This window comes from Alosa alosa, chromosome 14 (genome assembly GCF_017589495.1).
Source record: "Alosa alosa isolate M-15738 ecotype Scorff River chromosome 14, AALO_Geno_1.1, whole genome shotgun sequence".
NCBI lineage: Eukaryota > Metazoa > Chordata > Actinopteri > Clupeiformes > Clupeidae > Alosa > Alosa alosa.
This window is the reverse complement of record NC_063202.1, coordinates 3,237,797-3,258,639: the sequence shown is the minus strand read 5'-3', so window position 1 is coordinate 3,258,639 and position 20,843 is coordinate 3,237,797. Positions and strand designations below refer to the sequence as shown.

At 40.8% G+C, this 20,843-nt stretch overlaps 1 protein-coding gene across 1 annotated transcript; it reads left to right on the top strand.

Moving 5' to 3' along the window:
* The first annotated feature begins 10,522 nt into the window (after window positions 1-10,522).
* LOC125307600 (high choriolytic enzyme 1-like) lies at window positions 10,523-18,420 on the top strand. The gene is made up of 7 exons (XM_048263653.1): window positions 10,523-10,591; window positions 11,571-11,619; window positions 11,817-11,969; window positions 12,011-12,128; window positions 12,532-12,710; window positions 12,863-12,944; window positions 18,288-18,420. The coding sequence occupies exons 1-7, from the start codon at window positions 10,523-10,525 to the stop codon at window positions 18,418-18,420; spliced, it is 783 nt and encodes a 260-aa protein (XP_048119610.1).
* Window positions 18,421-20,843: the final 2,423 nt, after the last annotated feature.

Here is a 20,843-nt window from a genome sequence, read left to right as displayed (position 1 = left end):
AGGAAATTATCCGGTGTTTTTTGTTTGCCTGTTTTTCTTTTTTAGAAGAGGTATAGGGCTCTGAGTATCGCTTCAGGGTCCAACCCAAATGTAGAAGAAGCTTTTCCAGCTCAAATGCAAAATTAATTGCTGTTTGGGTTTCTGACTGGAGTCTCATGTCTGGTAAAAATTTAATTATGAATTTAAATGTCTTTGCACTTCAGGTTAAACTCTCTGGTAAAGAAAAGCTATAGGCAGCATACAGTTTCAGTGCACACTATGTTCTTCATCATACTCTGGATGGAGACCCTCCAACTGTGGTAACCCTCCCCTCTGTGTTAACTCAACCACTAATTATCCCTGACCATGTCTGGCGGCTCCCAGTTTTGAGAGTGATGAGTCCATAACACTCCTCTCTGTTACTCACACACCAGGTACTCTTCACACAACACACAGAGGGTTTCCTGTGCTTATACAAGCATGAGATATCACACAAAAGCACAGGGGTGGATGAGGACAACTTGAAATCAATAGCACATGAATAGCTGTTCATCTGTAGATCTAAAGAGTTTTTAGATAAAACTCTTGGAGATGTTTGTAATATATGTAAACATAAAAGTGTTATTTTCAGTTAGTGTACAAAACCATCAGTGGTTTGGAATTTTAAGGAACCCTATATATTTGTATACAGGCTCATATGGATCAATGACACAATGTCTTAATAATTGAAGAAGGCTTTAACAATTTACATCTTTTCCAAATCTGGTCTTTAGCGACTCCTTCCATGCAAGCTCGCCACAATACAGTAGATTACAACATATGATCAATTGCTTGATTTAGCAACTTTTTCTCCTAGCCTACCTAGCAACAAAACAAAAATAAATCACTTCAAGTGACCTATCTGGGGACTCTGACAACTCACACAACCTGTTACCCTCGTCAAGCAACAGAATAAAGTCACTTTCCCCAATCTGTGACAAATGGCATGATTGCCTATCTTTTGTAACCTGACTCAGAATTTCATTCTGCCTAGCTCCACTCATCCATCTGGGATCGATCCATTGGAGTGGTGCTTCAGAAGGCTGGGCCTTATTAAAAAATCCTTGCATAAGATTGGATAAGCCACTTGTCCGTCATCTTCGAAGCCAACCCGTGACGCTGAGAACAGTCTCACAGTCGCTTCTACGCTACGTCACATCTATGAAACTCCCGCCCTGCGTCCTGATTGGCTCTCCCATACAATCTTGTGCTGAAATCACTCTCAACGGAACCGGTCCCAGATGGATGTGAGTGGAGCTAGGCGGAACGAAATTCACCTGGCGAGAGTCAGGTTATATCTTTTGTGCTTTTCCTCAGGTCTAGTGACCCAGTCTAAAAAGCATAGATCTATTACAGGTACACATTGTCTCAGTCAATGTCATGTGAACAATGTGCCTATATTTGCGGTCTCGGCTCATGAACGTTGTGTATGTATAGAAAAAAATATGGGTATATAAGAATGAACGGTTACACTTTACTTGACAGTATCGATATAAGAGTGACATGACACTGTCATGAACGTGTCATAAACAAGTCATAAACGTTTATGACATAACACTTTTGTCATTTGTCAAATGGTTTTTGTCATAAATTAGGGTTAGGATTAGGGTTAGATTTAGGGTTAGGGTTAGAGGTTAGGGTTAGGATTAGGATTAGGGTTAGGGTTCATGTGTCATGACAGTGTCATGTCACTCTTACTGTATGTCGATACTGTCAAGTAAAGTGTTACCAAATGAACACCCCTGCTATAGCATCATAAGCATGTGTCGGTAAGTATGTGCCTTGACATTTTGCTTTGACTTTTGGTGTGGCTTAACTACAGAAAAGGTACAGTTTCGGTACAGTTTAGTCAAAAAACTATATTTTATATTAGTTAGATAGATAGATAGATACTTTATTGATTTTTAGAAATAAATTATTGTCAAAAATTCTACAATTTGAGAGTCCTCAGACTGGCAAGAGATATATATATATTTTTTAAATTATACTCATTGGTATAATGCTTCTGTGATTATAGATAATTTAAAGATGCACTGACAACTGTTTGGGACAGCTTTAGTTCTCCATTTGCCATACTCTCTTGATGTTTGTGACACATTACAACTGTCAGATATTGAGAATTAATGTTGTTGAAACCTACTTCTGCTTTTGTGGTAAACGAGTTCCCAAACTGTTTTATTTATTATGTGTACATTTTGACGTTTATTCAAACTTCTTATGATAAATCGTAATTTGCGGTGACTCAAATATACTAAATGTACCTCTTACCGCAATGCAGTCTCCCAACAGAGAAGCCATACAAAGTCAATACACATCTAGGTTTTCACATGTAATCATGGTCTATAACCATATTAGTCCAATGTACTCCTTGGAGAAAGTAATGTAGGCTACATTTCACAATGGATTAAGTAACTCAGCAGGTTCTTACACAGAGAGGCTGCAATGCTTGTCTCTATACTGGCCTTAAAGAAATCTCCTTTGCTCACTGTCATGTGCCTCATTTCATGTCCTTGTTAATGTTTCACAGAAACTTTCCAATGCTCACTAGAAGCTTTAAATATTTCCCCCCTTTTCCCCATTATTGGTTTCATTTAGCAACACATCCAGGGTTCCTCACACCGTAAACAAAGGGCAGTGCAAATAGGTGGCAAAAACAATGTCTCCCTCATAAAAGCTAAAACTGCATATTTTCTGGCAGTTCCAGAGAGAAAAGGATAAGAAATGTTAGGGTGCACACAAAAATGTGACATTTCTGGTTAGATGTACACAAAAGCAAAATTCAACCATGTCCACAAAAATGCTGACCCCTTTCCTCCAGTTAAAAATGTAATTTGAGATTTAGTCACGGACAGCACCACAAATGTTTGTCTGTGTGTTCTCATAATATAAAGACAGTCTCCAATGTCTGAGGCTGTCATCAAAAGGTCAAAGATCTGTCAAATTAGTTAGTAATTAAATAGTATTATAATAATTAAATAAGTGAGTAGGCATATTAAAAATAAATAGTTATAGTACTGTTTAATACACACTGTTGTGGAAGCTGATTTTCAGGTTGAAACATGTTTTAAAAGATCAATATGCCTTGATTAAACAGTAGATTTTCTGCTGTCCTATGAACCCATTGAGAGGACAAGTGCCTATTAGTCATTTCCTGAGTGGAAACAGAGGCACATCATAGTCAGATGTCAAGGTTTCATGTGTATTTAAACATGATAAAATACTGCTGTACAGTAGAAAACATACAGGCCTGCACAGTACATATGCCACAGTACATATACAAACTCAGCTCACCTGCTTCACTCATTCACGTGGGGGTGTCACGGTACAGTTTACTCTTGCCTCATCAAAACATAAGTAGTTGACTCTGTATTCTATCCTATTAGTCCTACTTTATTTAACCCTACCTTACCTTACCAAATTAACGCGTATGTACTTTATTGTACACTTATGCCAGTTTTCAGGTACCTATGTACCTGTACGGTGCACTGTTTTTATTAATGTTTTTGGAATATTAACCTGTGTTTAAAATTAATGTGTTTATTGTGTGATGTTTCCTCACACAGGTGTCTGTCATGGCTGTGTTCAAGTTTGCTGTGGGTGTGCTGGCCCTGCTGCTGGTGTCCTCTCCCTGGGCTGAGGAGGTGGAGGTGAGGGTTAGCCCCATTACTTCTATTGATTCCTCAATGTACAGAAAGGGAGAGAATACTTCAGGCACATTAGAAGAAGAGAACCGTTCAGCACGAGCTTCTGCACGCCCTGGGCTTCAACCACGAACAGACCCGCAGCGACCGAGACAAAAACATTCGTGTGATGTGGGAGAATGTCATTGAAGGTGCGACAAAGGAATCGCATTTCATAAAAGCTATGATTTTCAATTATTGTTTTGTCTCATGTTTTCTGGACTTGTAAACTTTTTTTTTTTACATTCAAGCATCATTTCTATATTTAATGACCCATGTGCTGCACCTCACACCAGTCGATATACAGAAATAAACTGAAACTGAAACTAACTGAAACGGTTTTAAAATGGAAAATTTTTTGTTTTATGCAGACAAGAAGTACCCTGGAAATCCAGAGTTCTCGCGAGAGCACAATGGAATTGTCTCTGCGAGACACTCTGGCAAAGAGCAATGATGCACGTTACTTTTACCCCAACACTACGGGGAACCAGCTAAACTGATGAAGACAGCGCTGCAACGTTGGAGGACAGTACACATTGGTCGTAGTGTTATCCAATAGCGTGCAGTGAGATTTTTAAATGTATGCTTGTTGCCGCCCCTCGAGTTGGGCCATTACATTGTTCTTTGCCAGACCCTTAATCTTTCTAGATTATCAGGGTCTGGATTTTCCAGGCTAGACAAGAAGCACAACTTCAGGTCGATCGCCACTCTGAACCAGAACACACCTTACGACTACAACTCAGTCATGCAGTACTCCAGGTATGAGGTCTACCAACACCATGAGGGGAGAGGAAATATCAATCAATCAATTTTTCATTGTTTCTGATATACTTAAACATCCCAGCAGCCCCTGCTCCATAAAAGCATTGATTTATTTATACATTCATACTTACTTTTATCCATTCTGAAATCAGTCAATACATTTATTTATTCATGCTGCAATATATACAGTAACTGAAACCATCGCATCATCTCTTTATAGCAGATAAAAGCTAACATTTGGACCCCTGATTATTTCAGGTACGCCTTTTCTAAGAACAAAAAGGCCACCATGGTACCCATCCCTAACAGTAATGTAGACCTTGGCAAGACCACCCAGATGAGCCAGAATGACCTTCTCAGACTGAACAGACTGTACAAGTGTTGTGAGTAGAACTTGCCATCAGCGTTTATCACTTGTACTTTTATTTCCTGAATTAAGAGTCAGACTTAATTCTCAGACCAAGGCACAGACTCTTTTTATTGTATGATTGATTATAAGTGATATTTGTTCTGTCAGAAACAAGAAGTCAACAATTCTCCCCGTGGAACCTGCAATGAGAGACCAGATACCGCATGTCCTGTACAGCGAGGATGATGCACTGCGTTTGTGGTCCTCCGATCTGTCATCTGTCCCTAGGCTACTGTAAATAAAGCTGAGTAAATAAAGTCATGAGAAAAAAATCTATCTGTTGCTTGTTTTTTTTCCCACACTGGACCACAATGAGAAAGGAAATCCTCTCTAAAAAGGGTTAAAGAATGAATAAAATGGAGTAAAAGATGGTTTGAGCTAGTTGTGAAGTTGTCCTTGCCCTGAGCAAGTATGTCATTATATGCATGCCAGATGGATGTAGCTACTGTAAAATATCAACTAAACTGTGACTGTTCAGTACTATTATTATAGTGTGTCATCATGTGCATGTGTTGATGAGTGCTTGTTCCTGCTTCATTATTGTTACATGTGATTAAATGATGAAATAAAAAACAACAACATTGCCATCTAGTGAGACTTCTTTACAATGCACTGAACATGAAAATCATGTGAGCATGAAAAACACTGTAAATTCAATTCAATAAAATAAATCAGAAGTGCTACTTTCAACACACACACACACACACAGCATCAAGTAATAGAAATGACACTTCAAATTGCTCAAACCTCCACCTCAAAGCAAATCAAAGCAAAACAAATCAAGTAAATAAAGAAATTCAGGAAATAAAAGACAGAAAGAAAATAGCTTTATAATAAGGTGTGTTTACAAACCATTTACAAGGTGTTACTAAACGGTTAATTTGCTATTTACTATCATAGACAACATTAGTAAATTGCTTACAGTAGTTAAGTCACTTAAAACATGTTGCAAATGCTTAATTAACCATTTACAATTGGTAGTAGCCATCAGATAACATTCGATTATTTACATATAGTTCATAAGACACTCAAAACATATTGTATGCACTGTGTAGTGCATAATATACATTATTGTTGGTAAACCTTGAGCCAATATACCCATGTCAATAACCCCATATAAACATACAAACGTATAGTTCATCATTTAGAAAGATCATAATAAATGGTGTATAAGAAAGTGAGATGGGTAACTATGTATTACATCTTTCTTATCAGTTTGTAAGTTGTTTTGCAGCCCCCCATGAAATTGAGTACTATGTATACTTTACTTAAGATGCTTTAGCAGATGGTTTCAGCTAAGGCAATTTAGAGAAACTATGCCGATTGAGGTGGGATTTCAACCTGGGTCTCCAGCTTGAATGGCTCCTTTGTGCTACCAATGGCATCCCATCATTTGAATAAAAACTATTATTCATTGTGCATTACTGCATTACACATTACATTGTGTAGTACTCGTTTTAAATTAAGGGGCTGCAAAACAACTTAACAACTCATAAGACATTTATGATATTGACATTTATGGCTATAAGCTTACCATTAATAAATGTGTGTTCTGCATTAATTAAACATTACCTAGAACATTTTTTCATGTGGCTTACTTACTCTAGGTAAGCAGTCTATGTATGTTATTTATTTATCTATATAACAACTAATAAATACATAACTAAGCAATTATTAATAACTTGTGAATGGTTTATTTAAGTGAATTATTTAAAATGGTTTGTTCATATATAGTCCGGTGGACAGCCCATAGAGCCCCATTGTGGACCCGGAAATGTTGAGTACACCAAAGTTTTATGATGGAAATATATAGTATGGGTTCTCAGCATGCAGAAACTGCCGGATACTAATTTGCATATGTTGGGCAATTTGTGTGATTGCGCTAATTAGCATAAATTAGCATAATCACCTATATTGATCATATTATAAGAGCTGCTTGGACAAAATGGTCAATGATAGTATGTTTTTAGGGGTTACTGGAGATGCTGAGTCCATATCTGACATTTTCAAGATTCAAAATCACTATTTTAACTTGGTTTGTTCATGTTTTTACTCTCATTAAGATGATTTTGCTGAGTTTTTTGGTCCAATTTAGACAGTTTTTTGGAGGATAGGGCTGTAGCGATATACAGTAGGGCAGTAAGGATACACCAACCTAACAATTCGATTCGTATCATAATTTTTGACCGTTGACCCACGGTTTGATACAAACCTCGATTTTTTTGGAGAGGTCGGGCTAGACATTTCAATAGCCTACCTTAGAACACCAGAGGATTACAATATAATATATCTGTATTATTTTATATCCTGATATTAAAAGAGAGAATACTGAATGTCTGATATTTATGACAGCACACTTTATGCAGATTAGCCTATAGCTTAGGCCTACTACTTCTATTACAACTCCACCACATTCAGCTGTCTGAAGCCTGGAAATATTGTACACAAAGAAGCATAGTTGGCTAGCTTATCATAGTCTACTGATTGGACTGTTAAGTTTCCTCATGTGTGTTTAAGGTAATACTCTTCTCGTAGGGACAAGCCCTTTTGGGAAACATTGGTATTGAGATGATCACTCAACTTGAATGCAAGAGCTTTAACAAATATGTGCAGCATGCTAATGATGCTAAGCAGATTTAATAGTGTAATGATTGATGAGATCAAAAGCTTTATTAAAGGTTGGGAGCAGGGACATCGGCACAGAACATAGCACACGCCAGGGAAGTCAAGAACACTCGCACCTTACACACATAGGGTTGGACGCAGCCGCACCATACAGGCACAAGCACACATAATAACAACCCCAAAGTTCTCCCAGAATCCCCAGCTGGAAACATTGTGGGAATCTCAAGCACAGTCCAGCACGCTGACGTTACACAGCTCCCCCAACAAGCCATTGCCATCCTCGGCACATTCAGTCAAGCAAAGTCTCTGGCACTGCCACACAGCAGGTGGGGTGCACACACTGCAAGAGCCCTACTCACCCAGGGGAACCACAACCACCAGCAGCCCAATGTGGGTAGTGCTGGCAGTCACCTGGCCTGTCGCCGCTCGTCCCCAGCTCCCTTCAGAGAACGCCCTCAGGTCGCACTTTTCGCAGTGTGCACCACCACAATGTTCCTCCAACACCTGGCGGGGCCTAGCCTCCACACCACTGAACACCATAACTGGCACCGCACCTCCAACGCTCTGCTCCGTCGTCTCGCCAGTCGAGGCAGCAGACTCCAGCTCCATCGTAGCCGGACCACGCTGTGCAATCGCTACAGCTACCGACGTTGGCGTCCCTCCTCTGCTGCCTCGTCGCATAGCGGTCCTCCGCTGCTCCCGGCCGCTCTAATCCGCCACGGTTGCGCCAAGGCCTAGACCTTCTCTCTGGCTCATGCCATCGGATTTTACACAAATGTTTTTTCCCCTTATTTTTCTAAAGAGCGCCGGTGAATAGGCCAACAAGAACAGGCACCCGCACAGCATGGTGCCTCCCACACGCACCCAAAGGGCCCTTCTGTCGGAGCTGCCCAACCGTTGTGCCTCAAACGGCTCCGCCAACCGTCCATCCTCAAGGCACCACCTCCTTGCCGCTCCACCTCTGCTCTGCTCCGCAGACAGGGCCACCGCCAACTCCAACCTAAAGCTGCCTGGCGGGGCCAGGGGCTCAAGATCTTCTCACGGTGAAGTCAGCGCCCAGGTCGGCGTCACCATCTCATCTTCCAAGGCCGCTCTCCCGGTCGCGTGAAGCCCTTCTCCGCCGTTACAAGGGCTCTTTTCGGATCCTTTTGCTTGGGCATCCACCTAGCGGTGAGCATGGACAGATTATGAACTTTCGGGCCCCTGGGCCCAGATGTATTAAGGGCCCCCCACTAATTGTCGCATGTGGAAGGGGGGTTTGGGGGTCCTTCCTCAGAAATGTTTTAATTTGTTTGATGTGATTTCCTGTATACTGGTGCATTTTGGGGATGGACTAAATTCAATCAGATTCATACACCATACATCCTGATGTGTTGATATTGAGGCAATGATTTAATGCAAAGGCTTGGGCTTCAGGGCCCCCTGACCCTGGGCCCGGTAGGCCCGTGCAGTAATCCATCCCTGGCGGTGAGGCCTCCCACTCCTGGCTCCTCCAGCACTGAAGACACCGTCTCCTACAGAACGCAACTTACTCCTCCATGGAAAACGTGCCCATCTACAGGTGCTGTTTTGGAAAGCAGCAGACCGCCCTGATCCACCGGCTGTGGATATCACCGTGTTTGGATGGAGTAAGAAGACAGGTATGAAGAAAGGAGAGGAACTCGCCCACCCTCAATTCAAGTCCTGTTGCTCCTGCTGATTTGTTAGATGTTATCAGCAGTAACTACAAAGCTGGGTTAAAACTGTGTATACATGTATCTGGAAAGTGCAGCTGTGCAGCCGCAGGCCTGGCCTGTACTAATTATTGTTTCTGCAAAGGCAGTGATGTTACATGTTGCAATATATATATATACACAGCTAAAAGAGCAGAAGGACAGGGATGAAGAGTCTGGAGAAGATGGCGACAGGACAACGGATGAGGACAGGAGGAGTAGTAGATGCTAGTTCCTCCCTTTGTTACTCAATTGTGAGTCACAGCAGAGGGCCAGTGAATAGCTATTTCCAAAATTATTGTGGAATTCAGAAATAACTTGAAATTATTCCTGAACACTGAACATTTTTATCCTCCAAAAATCTGTCTAAATTGCCCCCAAAAACTTAGCAAAATCAGCTTAATGAGAGTAAGAACGTGACCAAACCATGTTTAAATAGTGATTTTGAGTCTTGAAAATCAGTCAGATATGGACTCAGCATCTCCAGTAACCCCTAAAAACATACTAACATTGTCCATTTTGGCCAAGCAGCTCCTATAATATGATCAATATAGGCAATTATGCTAATTTATGCTAATTAGCTTAATTACACAAATTGCCCAACATATGCAAATTAGCATCCGGCAGTTTCTGCATACTGGGGACCCATACTACATATTTCTATCATAAAACTTTGGTGTACTCAACATTTCCGGGTTCACCTTTCTGTCAACTAGCCTAATAGGATACCTTATCACAACACTACTCTATAATTTCAATATAGTGTCTTGGGAGATTTCCATCACCCATCCCCTGAGAAAAATAAAAGGGGACTGTACTAGCCAGAAACTTGGGTTACTGTAAGTGTTTATCTAAACATGATAAAATACTGCTGTACAGTAGGAAACAGGCGTACAGAGTAGCCTATATGATTAACTTCAAGGACAGTTGAGTGTGCTCTTATACATTTTTTCTGATAAAGTTGAACAACTTTCCAAGGGTTGGGGCAGCCGACAAACCTATAAAAGTTGAATCTCAGCTCATGCATTTCACTTTACTTGTGTGAGGTCAAGGTACAGTTTACACTTACATCAACAAATTCAACTTTTCATGTATTCAAAACATAGCAAATATCTTTTGAAATTCTTAAGGATTATGTACTTATTGATATCAAACTATTGTCACTTATTGATATCAAACTATTGTGACTGTGAAGAATAGCCTATTTAGTCTAATATTCAATCTGTGCAACAGTTTTTTCTATTTTTTATTTGAACCATTCAACTGTTTGAAGTGAAAAATATTTCCTGTGTGATGTTTTTCCTCAGGTGTCTGTCATGGCTGTGTTCAAGTTCGCTGTGGGTCTGCTGGCCCTGTTGCTGGTGTCCTCTGCCTGGGCTGAGGAGGTCGAGGTGAGGGTTAGGTCCATTACTTCTCCTAAGTCCTTAGCCAGAGGAAAGGAAGAGATCGCCTTAAACCCACCAAAACAGATTAAATGCTAAACAGATGTCCCCACCACACTATTGCATTGTATTTAGTACAGCAGCCACATGTGGTGTAATAAGTATAAGTATAAGTATAAGTATAAGTATATATACTCTTTTGATCCCGTGAGGGTGTGGTATTACAAGAGAGCCAGCTCTCCTTGCTTTGCATGCTTGGTTGTCTGGACAATACAGAGCTTAAGCGTCTTTGACATTATCAAACAGTTGTTTCTTTGCATTGTATTTCTAGTTCATTTCTGGATGTTTTAACTATAAAGGCATCACATAGCACCTTTAATGAGCCAAAGTTAATAAATGCTGTATCCTGAAACCTTCATAGATAAAACGTATTTAGACAATAATAATGTGCTAAATTTAAAATACATTTTAAAATGAATGTTAGAATAACAATGTGCCTGCATAATTTTCTGCAACTAATCTTACTTTACTGCATTGCCTGATATTGTGCTCTCTTTCCTTCCTCATCATATGTGTTTTAAAACCGGTATAGTGATCTTTTCTGATGTTTAAAATTGTGTGGTTTACAATGAAACAATGTAGGAACCGAATTTTGAAAATGTTTGATAGATAGCTGTATTGTTCCCATGGGGAAATTGGGTTTGCTGCACAATCACAAGGGTCTTCGTCGTAGACTCACAGATATCACACATGTCTTGCTGAGTTGTTGTCCCAAAGGCCATGGTATACTGTGTAGATCCTGTGTTGAGATATCTGCTTATTTTACAAAGAGGAAAGAGAACATTTTGCCCCTTATACCATCTCTCTGCCTAATGTCTCTTCTGTGCTCAATATTTTCCTGATTCTGCAAGTCATTCTGCAAAGTTGCTTATTTCCAACTACAAAAGTCCACTCTTTGATTTCTTCAGAGGTCTCCCAGGAGGAGATTCTTCCTGTGTCTGAGATTCTTCACAGAGCCAACACCGGTATAAGTAAGGAACATCAAAAACACTTTACATCTAATTCTAAGTATAAAGAACTTAAAGTTCATTAGACTTGTCCACCATTAATTGTTTGATTATTGTAGTATAGTAAAGTATTAAATGTGCTTAGTCCTGATATTATTGGAGAGTTTATTATTTTATTAAAAAGAACAGGTTAGCGACATTCATCAATTACTTTTCACCAGCACATGATGCTGATGAGCTTGAACTGCTGGATGACATCGCCGTGGACAACGAGAATGACAGGAACGCTGACCCCTGCACCTCCCGCGGCTGCATGTGGCCAAAGTCCAGTGATGGAAATGTCTACGTGCCCTACGTCATCAGCAGGGACTTCTGTCAAGTTCCTCTGATTCCGTCATTACCCATTCCCCCACAGCTTCCTGTGAGATGTCCATCATCCAGCGTGCCCTGGACTCCTTCGCCTCTAACACCTGCATCTGCTTCAAGTCCCGCCGATCTGAGAGGGACTACATTGGCATCTACTCCAAGAATGGGTGTGAATGAGAATACAGATACCACTGTAGCAGCTAGGAGTGGTTACATGGATAGAATATGACTCCATTTCTATCTGGAGAGTCTGTTTCTATTGGGAACATAATGTGCAAGCACAGTTATTTCTGTGAATAATCTATGCATTCTGTGTGGGTTGTATTGCTGTTGTTGGCATAACATACACTTAAAACTAATTTGCGTCCGAACTTGCATCCAGATAAGTGACCAGCCTCTGTGTCCAGATAGAGACAACAGTTTGTGTTGTTTCCTTTCTTTATTTGTTACACAATATGTGTTGAAAATAACACAACTTGCGTTGTTTTTTAAACACATCTTTGTGTCCAGATAGGGACACATTCGTTTTAAGAGTGTAGCTTTGGTCTGATGTCCTTTCCTTGGCTCCAGGTGCTACTCCTACATTGGCCGCCGTGGCGGTCAGCAGGTTGTGTCCCTAAACCGCAGGGGTTGTCTGTACCACAACACCGTTCAGCACGAGCTGCTCCATGCCCTGGGCTTCAACCACGAGCAGACCCGCAACGACCGTGACAACCACATTCGTGTGATGTGGGAGAATGTTGTTGAAGGTGGGATAGCATATACACTGTAGCAAAATATCTTCATTCAGTCTTAGTAGCCTATTTGTAGTGTGGGTACGAGTTCTTGATTATCATAAACGCAGGTAGTGACTTGAGATAATGCAGCAGAGATAATGTTCATAACTGTTTATTTCATACAGACATGAAGCACAACTTCAACAAGAAGAGCACCCTCAACCAGGGAACTCCCTATGACTACAACTCTGTCATGCAGTACAGCAAGTCAGTAACACAATGCACACTGGTCTACCAACAAATCTACACTGATTCATTAATTTACATTTATTCATTCAGCAGATACTTTTAGTCCAAAGTGATTTACATACAGTATGTCAATTATATTACAAGGGATTACAGTGTCCCCAGAACAACTTGGGGTTAAGTACCTTGCTCAAGGGCACAACGGTGGAAGCCGGGAATCGAGACCACAACGTTTCAGGCTACTGCATGCTAGCCCAGCTCATTAACCACTACGCTACTACTAACCCCAATTCTTGCTACTAACCCCCTGGCTTGTAGCAATTGTTGGCCGTTGTTTTCAAGACCAACAGGCGTGTTTCCGGTTCCGGTCGGCGTGCTCCGTATGTAACTACCTAAACTTCCAAACTTATCTATCTTAAATCTCCTTGTTACCATCTACTTTCTCTGGATTTACTGGCTACCGATTATATCTCGTGAACAAACTCTTGCATAAACTGTTGTTGCTTTCGAGGCTTTGGATTATCGGACTCTATAACCTTGATCGCCAAACTTTTCTGTCAAAGCGTTAGCGTTAAGCGTTAAGCCAGTATCAAGGGCTGCAAATAATACCGGGCCAAGGAAACGATATCTGGAAGAAGAAAGCATCAAATTCCTTCTAACGTCTCTCAAAACTAGTGACTCAATATAAAAGTGAGATCTTCTCAGATTACTTACCGCTACCTGTGTTCGAGTTATCAAGGAACTGCCGCGATATCGCTGTTGCTAGCCAACTAGCAAACAAGCGTTTAAAAACAGTTGACACCGGCGAGCCCTCGCCATCGCGACCACGATGCCTCCCCTCAGCTGTGCACCAGGCTGCGACTCATGCGTCCTTCTCAGCGAAAAAGATAGTGGAACTTCGAAGCCAGAATAGCGACCCTCCATCAGATTGAGAAGGATGAACAGTTCCTCGACACCATTCTCTCCGTAAATGCGTTACCTCTCTTACACACACAAATGCCAGATGCCCTGATTTCCTCTGTCCTCCAATGCTTTAACCATGCCATGCACTAATGCAACTTCTGTCCCTGTTGCCTCTCCCGGCCTCTGCTGAGAACCAAGCCTGCTCTGCTGGCCAGCTCCACTCCACACCAGCCTGAGCCATGGCGTGAAGCAAGCATCACAAGCACGGCAGGCGGTCCGGACGGCACTCAGGCCCAGCCCAACCTATCTGACTGGAAAATCGCTATGCCATTCTGACCCGAGGGATGAGGAGCCCCTCCAGCCCGAGACAACCATCCTGGTCCCTCCTCAAAGTCGGCCCCCCGACCCCCTCCTCCCGGACCTCATCAACCTCCACCCTGGTCATCGGCAGTTCCATGGTTAGAGACCTCTGCATTCCCCATCATGTAGCGGTCCCTCCAAGGTCTACTGCTTCCCTGGTGCCAAGGTCCTTGACATCCAGCAGAAACTCCCAAGCATCCTGGCCCGCCACACCAAGGTCAACAACATCATCGTTACCGCATGGGCCGCGAGCGACATCAGAGATAAGCAGTCAGTAGCACTGCAGGAAAACTACAAAACTCTCATCACCACTCTGATGGGCACAGAAAAACGCTTTGTCATCTCTGGGCCTCTCCTACCTACAGAAAAGGTGCTGAGAGATGGTCCAGACTGTTCGATCTCCACACCTGGCTCAAATGCTACTGCGCTTCCCTAAGCATCCCTATGTCAACAACTGGGGCTTGTTCTGGGAGAGGCCCAGTATGCTGAAGCGTGATGGTCTCCACCCAAACCAACATGGAGCCAGGCTACTCTCTGACAACATAAGCGTCCACACTGAGACATTGACATTCTGTAGAAAATATTACAGATTCAGCCCCCAGGTATTGATTCGAATGGCATTATACATGTGGATGAGTCTGAGAATGTTTTCTGCAGGGTAACATACAATACTACTACCATAGATCAAGCTGTGTCATGCAATAGCATGACTTATGCTATAGTTCTATTCCAACGTTGATTTCTACCCAGCGATATGTAAAAAGAAAAGACAAATTTAAAACTAGAAACCTAACAAATATTCTTTCCATACCTCAGCATATTCCTCAAAAGCCAGAGGCATTTTCAGCTAACATGGGTTTACTAAATATAGGTGCACTTACTACCAAAACCTTTGCAATCAATGATCTTATTAGTGAAAAAAATTGGATTTTCTGTTTCTTGTTGAAACCTGTCTGACTTCAGACAGCGAAGCTGTTCTTGTTGAGACTTGTCCCCAAATTATAATTTCTTCCACTCAATTAGACAAGGCAAACGAGGTGGTGGAATTGCCTCCATTCTCTCAAACAAATATAGTTGCACTAGAGTCAACTTTGGCGAATTAAGCTTCCTTTGAGTATATTGCCCTCACTCTGAAGGCTGACCCAGCTGTACTTCTATTAACCTTATACAGCCCTCTAAACTATGGACTGGCTTTCTCGACCAGTTTTCTGAACTTATGTCGCTCATCATCACTAGCTATGATGGGATAATTGTAAATGGCGACTTCAATATTCATGTCAATAAGACAACTGATGCTAAAGCCAGTAAGTTCCTTAATGTGTTGGACAGTTTAGAGCTAAAGCAGCATGTTACAGGACCCACCCACAACCTTGGCAACACCCTCGATCTAGTCATTTCCAGAGGGATAGAAGTCACAGACTTATCAGTAAATGATATAAATATGTCTGATCATCATTGTGTATCTTTTAATATTGTACTACATACTCCAAAAATTCATCCCGAAATTGCAATCAAATCGCGACTCTTGGACATTAGAGCAGAACAGCAGTTCATAGCTCTTATAGACTCCATAAATTTAGATATTTTACATCATCCCATTGATCAAATGGTAGAGGCTCTTAATCGTGAATTAGGCGCTCTGCTTGACAGAGTGGCACCCTTAAAGACTAAAAAAAGGCCCTGTAGCAAACTGACACCTTGGATGAACGAAAATATCCATGATCTAAAAAGATCATGTAGGAAAGCTGAGAGAACATGGAGAAAAACTAAGTTACAGGTTCACCGTGCCATTCTAAAAGAAAAAAATTGCAAATTATAATAGAGCTATTCGAATGAGAGGAGGAACCACTTCTCTAAGGTAATTGCTGAAAACAGTGGAAACTCTAGGGTGTTGTTCTCTACCATTGATAGGCTATTGCATCAAACACCTTTTGATACACTCAGTCAGGCATCCTCTCTAAGATCACGAAGAATTTGCAGACTTCTTCAAAAACAAAGTCATTTCTATAAGGGAGGCTATTGGTAACACAAGTAATATGTTTGATAGTACACCCAAAAACAGCCCCCAAAATTAAGGTCCTTTAGCACTATTACTCAATCTGAGCTTGGTAAAATTATAACTCAAACCGGCTCCTCAACATGTGTTTTAGATCCAATCCCTACTACATTCCTCAAAAAGTATATGATGGCTTAGCTCCTTTTTTCTCAAGGTAATAAATACCTCATTAGAAACAGGTATATTTCCAACTGCTTTTAAAACCGCTGTTGTGAAACCTTTACTTAAAAAAGTCAAAACTTGACCATACCAATTTGAGCAACTACAGGCCTATATCAAATCTATCGTTTTTGAGCAAAGTACTTGAAAAAAAGTTGTTTGCAATCAGTTAAATACCTTCCTCAACGAAAACAGTATCCTTGAAAAATTCCAATCAGGTTTTAGATCAAATCACAGCACAGAAACGGCTCTAGTAAAGATAGTCAATGATCTCAGACTAGCTACCGACTCAAACAAAGTCTCAATCCTTATTCTTCTGGATTTAAGTCGCGGCATTTGACACCATTGATCATAGCATCCTAATTCACCGCCTTGCTTGCGAAGTGGGTGGAGTCTCTCTGATAATGCTCTAAACTGGTTTCAAACCTACATTACTGGCAGAGATTTTTTATATCAGTCTAGGAGATCATGTATCTGAAAAACATGACTTGCCTTTTGGTGTGGCCCAGGGAGCTGCCTTGGTCCCCTGCTATTTTTCTCTATATATGCTTCCATTGGGAAACGTCATAAGTCAGCATAATGTAAACTTCCACAGCTCATAGATGATACCCAATTGTATCTTTCTGTGGAGCCAACTAACCCAGATGGCCTTTGCTCCCTCACTGCATGCCTAACCTCCATTAATCAGTGGATGAGCAAAAACTTTTGAAACTAAATGATGACAAAACAGAGGTACTTCTGGTTGGACCAAAACTAAAAGCGAGATATTATTCTTAGTAATCTGGGGAACTTGGCACACCAGGTCAAACCAAAAGTAACAAGCCTCGGTGTCATCTTAGATACAGAGTTAAGTTTTAAGCCCCATATCAGTAAAGTTACTCAGACAGCCTATTTCCACTTGAGAAACATTGCCAAAGTGCGGCCCTTTTTAACTCAACAAGATGCAGAAAAACTAATTCACGCCTTTATCACTAGCAGGTTAGACTACTGCAATGCACTTTTCACTGGTCTTCCCAAAAACATCTAAAGAAATTGGCACTCATACAGAACTCTGCGGCTAGACTTTTAACTAAGACTAAGAAGAGAGACACATCACCCCTGTGTTGGCTGAACTGCACTGGCTCCTATTTCCTATAGAATTGATTTTAAGGTTATGTTAATTACTTACAAAGCTCTGAATGGCATAGCACCTTCATATATCTCTGAGCTTTTAATATCTTATCAACCACAAAGGAAACTTAGATCATCCAATTCTAATCTTTTAATCGTACCCAAAGTGCTCCACAAACAAAGTGGAGAAGCTGCGTTTATCCATTATGCCCCCAAACTATGGAACACCCTGCCTCTGTACATCAAGCAGGCGAGTTCAGTAAATATTTTTAAAAAAAGATCTGAAAACATACCTGTACAGGAAAGCTTTTAGTTAACTCATCTTATCCTGTAGACTACATTTTCAGATTATTCTACATCTGCTACTATTGGAGGGCGCAGCCAGCCAGAAGCAGATGGGCTCCCCCTATTAAGTCAGGTTCTGCTCAAGGTTTCTTCCTGGAATATGGGAGTTTTTTCCTTGCCACAGTTGCCATATATAAGCGTGCTTGTGGGGGTAAGAGGGTTAAGGCTGCCAGTCTTATGGCGTCATTTTCTATATTTTTTTGATATGTTGCTGAGTATAACATAAACAGCAAAGAAAAGTGATTGATAATGACTGACTGACTATTACTGTGTTACATGCTTCAAATGTAAAGCACTTTGAGCTGCATTCTGTGTATGAAAGGTGCTATACAAATAAAGCTTTATTATTATTATTATTATTATAATTCATTTATTAATTTCTTACCTCTTCATGAATATTCGGGATGGATATGGATTTTCTGTCATTCCAGATACGCCTTCTCCAAGAACAACCGCCCCACCATGGTGCCCATTCCCAACAACAACGTTGAGATTGGCAAGGCCGGTCAGATGAGCCAGAATGACCTCAACAGGCTCAACAGGCTGTACAAGTGCTGTGAGTAGAACTTTCCATGAACTATCTATTTACTGTCTTTTTCCTGATCAAAAGCTCTGGGTCAGGTTTCCTGATGTTTTCTCTCAATGCTTTTACAAAGACTCTAAAGGTATACCTTACTAAAGTTGTTCACTTGCTTAACTTCATTGTTTTAAATGATCTGTTTAATAGAAATAAAGGACAACAATGCTGGGGAACCTGTTGTTAAAAGCCAGATAAGACTCCTGGATCTAATTCCCCCTGTCTTATACTGTATCTGTCACCTGTTTCAAAATAAAGCTGTGCATGTCATGAGAAATACAACATTTGTTTCTCTTGTCTTTCGTGTACAAAGGGTCAGAATGAAATAATGCTGAAATAAAGTTTAAAATGGAATTAAAGAAATATTAATTGTTTTGTCGACAAAACAACACAGCAGATGTTTGAAATGATACATTTTGGACTACTCTTTAGGACTATTGGTTATTGGCATAGTGAAGAAGTCTGCTAGCCTTGTCATGGCCCGCAGGCCTGAGAGCAGAATTGGACCCCGCAAGCAGACTCGGATAAACCTTGATTTAAAATGGGAAGTGTTTTTTTTACTGGGACTTCTTATCACACAGCATGATAGTCACAAAAATAAAGCACTTAAGCTTGGTGTGGCTTTGGCCTGATGGCAGAATAACTCCACCGAGACTGATCCCTGGAGTGGAGTTTATATACTGTGGCTGATTCAATCATTAGCACAGATGTGCCGAAAGCTGAGCATGCAGGAAAACCAGGGAGTGGATATCGGAGCGTGCGGTCTGTGCACAGTGCAGGGTAACAGGGAGCAGAGCAGGGGAATCCCGGGATGTAGAGGAGCTGGTTTCTTGTGTGACAGGCCATGTGAGATCTCAAGTCTTATCCTTCATCTGTCTCTTTTTGTATTGAGTATTCCAATGTGTAAACACAATACCAGCCATACATGCATTACAAATGCATTATAAATGCTGGCTGTACATATTTGGTTGTGCTTACTGGCTGAGGCTGACTGTTCTTCACCTGTGTCTGTAGTAGCCTAGGCTACTTGCCAAAGACATGTGCACTGGACTGGATTCCCTTCATTATTTCTTTCAAAGTTAGACTAAGCTAATATTTTAATATGCCTACTTTATATAATTTACTATGTGCATCTATTGTCCCATATGCAGCACAGCAAAGTTAATTCAGTACTTTACATTTTGCATGTATCTAAACCAACCAAAGCTTGACTGAAACATTGTAAAACCATTCACTTGTTTTAAATTAATAAAGAGACAGGTCCTCCTCGCATGATCCTGCTGAAAACTGCTGGTTTAATCTCAAGCACGCACGTATTATAAACGCACGTTTTTTATGTAGCCAGTCGCCAACATTCAAAAAATATGCGGTTATATTTCACAACTTTTGCGAAGTAGGCCTACTGGGAAACGCTGGCAAGCAAGCTGCTGACAGATATTACAGGTATTATAACTTAGAGAGATATTTTCTTCCCTAGGCTAGGCCAGCAAAACACGCTGGAAATATGAGGTCTATAAGGCAATCAAAGCCGGAGACAGGATATAAAAGGGTATAGAAATACAAACAATTTATTAATTCTCTCCAACCCTCGGATTTAGGGGAGGGTACCAAGTTTCATGTTCCCTGGTGTTTCAGTCACCCGGGAATCACTGACCAAAATTGATGACGGTAAAAGAAAAAAATAAATTTCTTTTTTATATTTTAAATTACTTGTTGTCCTGATTCTTCCTGTGGATCTTAGTGGGCACTGAGGAAGCAATAATTTCATTGCTAGTTTTTCATGATTACTATTTCAATTGTTTCATATCAAAATTCACTACTTAATTATGTATTTTATGTAGTTTGTCGACTGGTTCAGACAAGTCACATCCATAACGTGAAACCGTCACATCCATAACGCCAGTTTTTCCTACATAATGCATTACGAAAATCACGCATAGTTTCAAAAACACACTTTTTGTGTTCATTCAAGTCTCCTTCATGCTACATATATCATAGTTTCGGCAGTTTCCTTCAAAATTCACAGAGTTTGTAGAAAACCTGTAATCTCTCACAAAAGTGTGTCCATTTCATGTCACATCCATAACACTGATAAAATGCCTTGTATTCTTAGGATGAAATTGATTATATGAAATTTGAGGATTTCTCAGTATTCAGAGGACAGAGGTTGCATTAAAAGTTATGCAAATGAATTCACTGATACTAATGTTGCCCCCACTCTAAGGCATTTTGTTTACCAATATGAGTCCAATTGTCACATCCATAACGCTGGAACTGCCCTTAACTGCTTGAGAGACCCCGCATTCGTTTCCTTTCAATGAGTATTGTTTCCATGCCAACTTTAGACCTGTTACATCCTTAAAATATGACTGTTGCTACGCCTCTGCTACAGTGAAAACCACTGAGCTAC

Bases quoted from the DNA above. Each gene is read 5' to 3' on its own strand.
- LOC125307600 (XM_048263653.1), top strand. From the start codon at position 10,523: ATGGCTGTGTTCAAGTTCGCTGTGGGTCTGCTGGCCCTGTTGCTGGTG. The intron at 10,592-11,570 runs GTCGAGGTGAGG...GTCTCCCAGGAG, and splicing joins CCTCTGCCTGGGCTGAGGAG to GAGATTCTTCCTGTGTCTGA. The intron at 12,945-18,287 runs GTCAGTAACACA...CTGTCATTCCAG, and splicing joins TCTGTCATGCAGTACAGCAA to ATACGCCTTCTCCAAGAACA.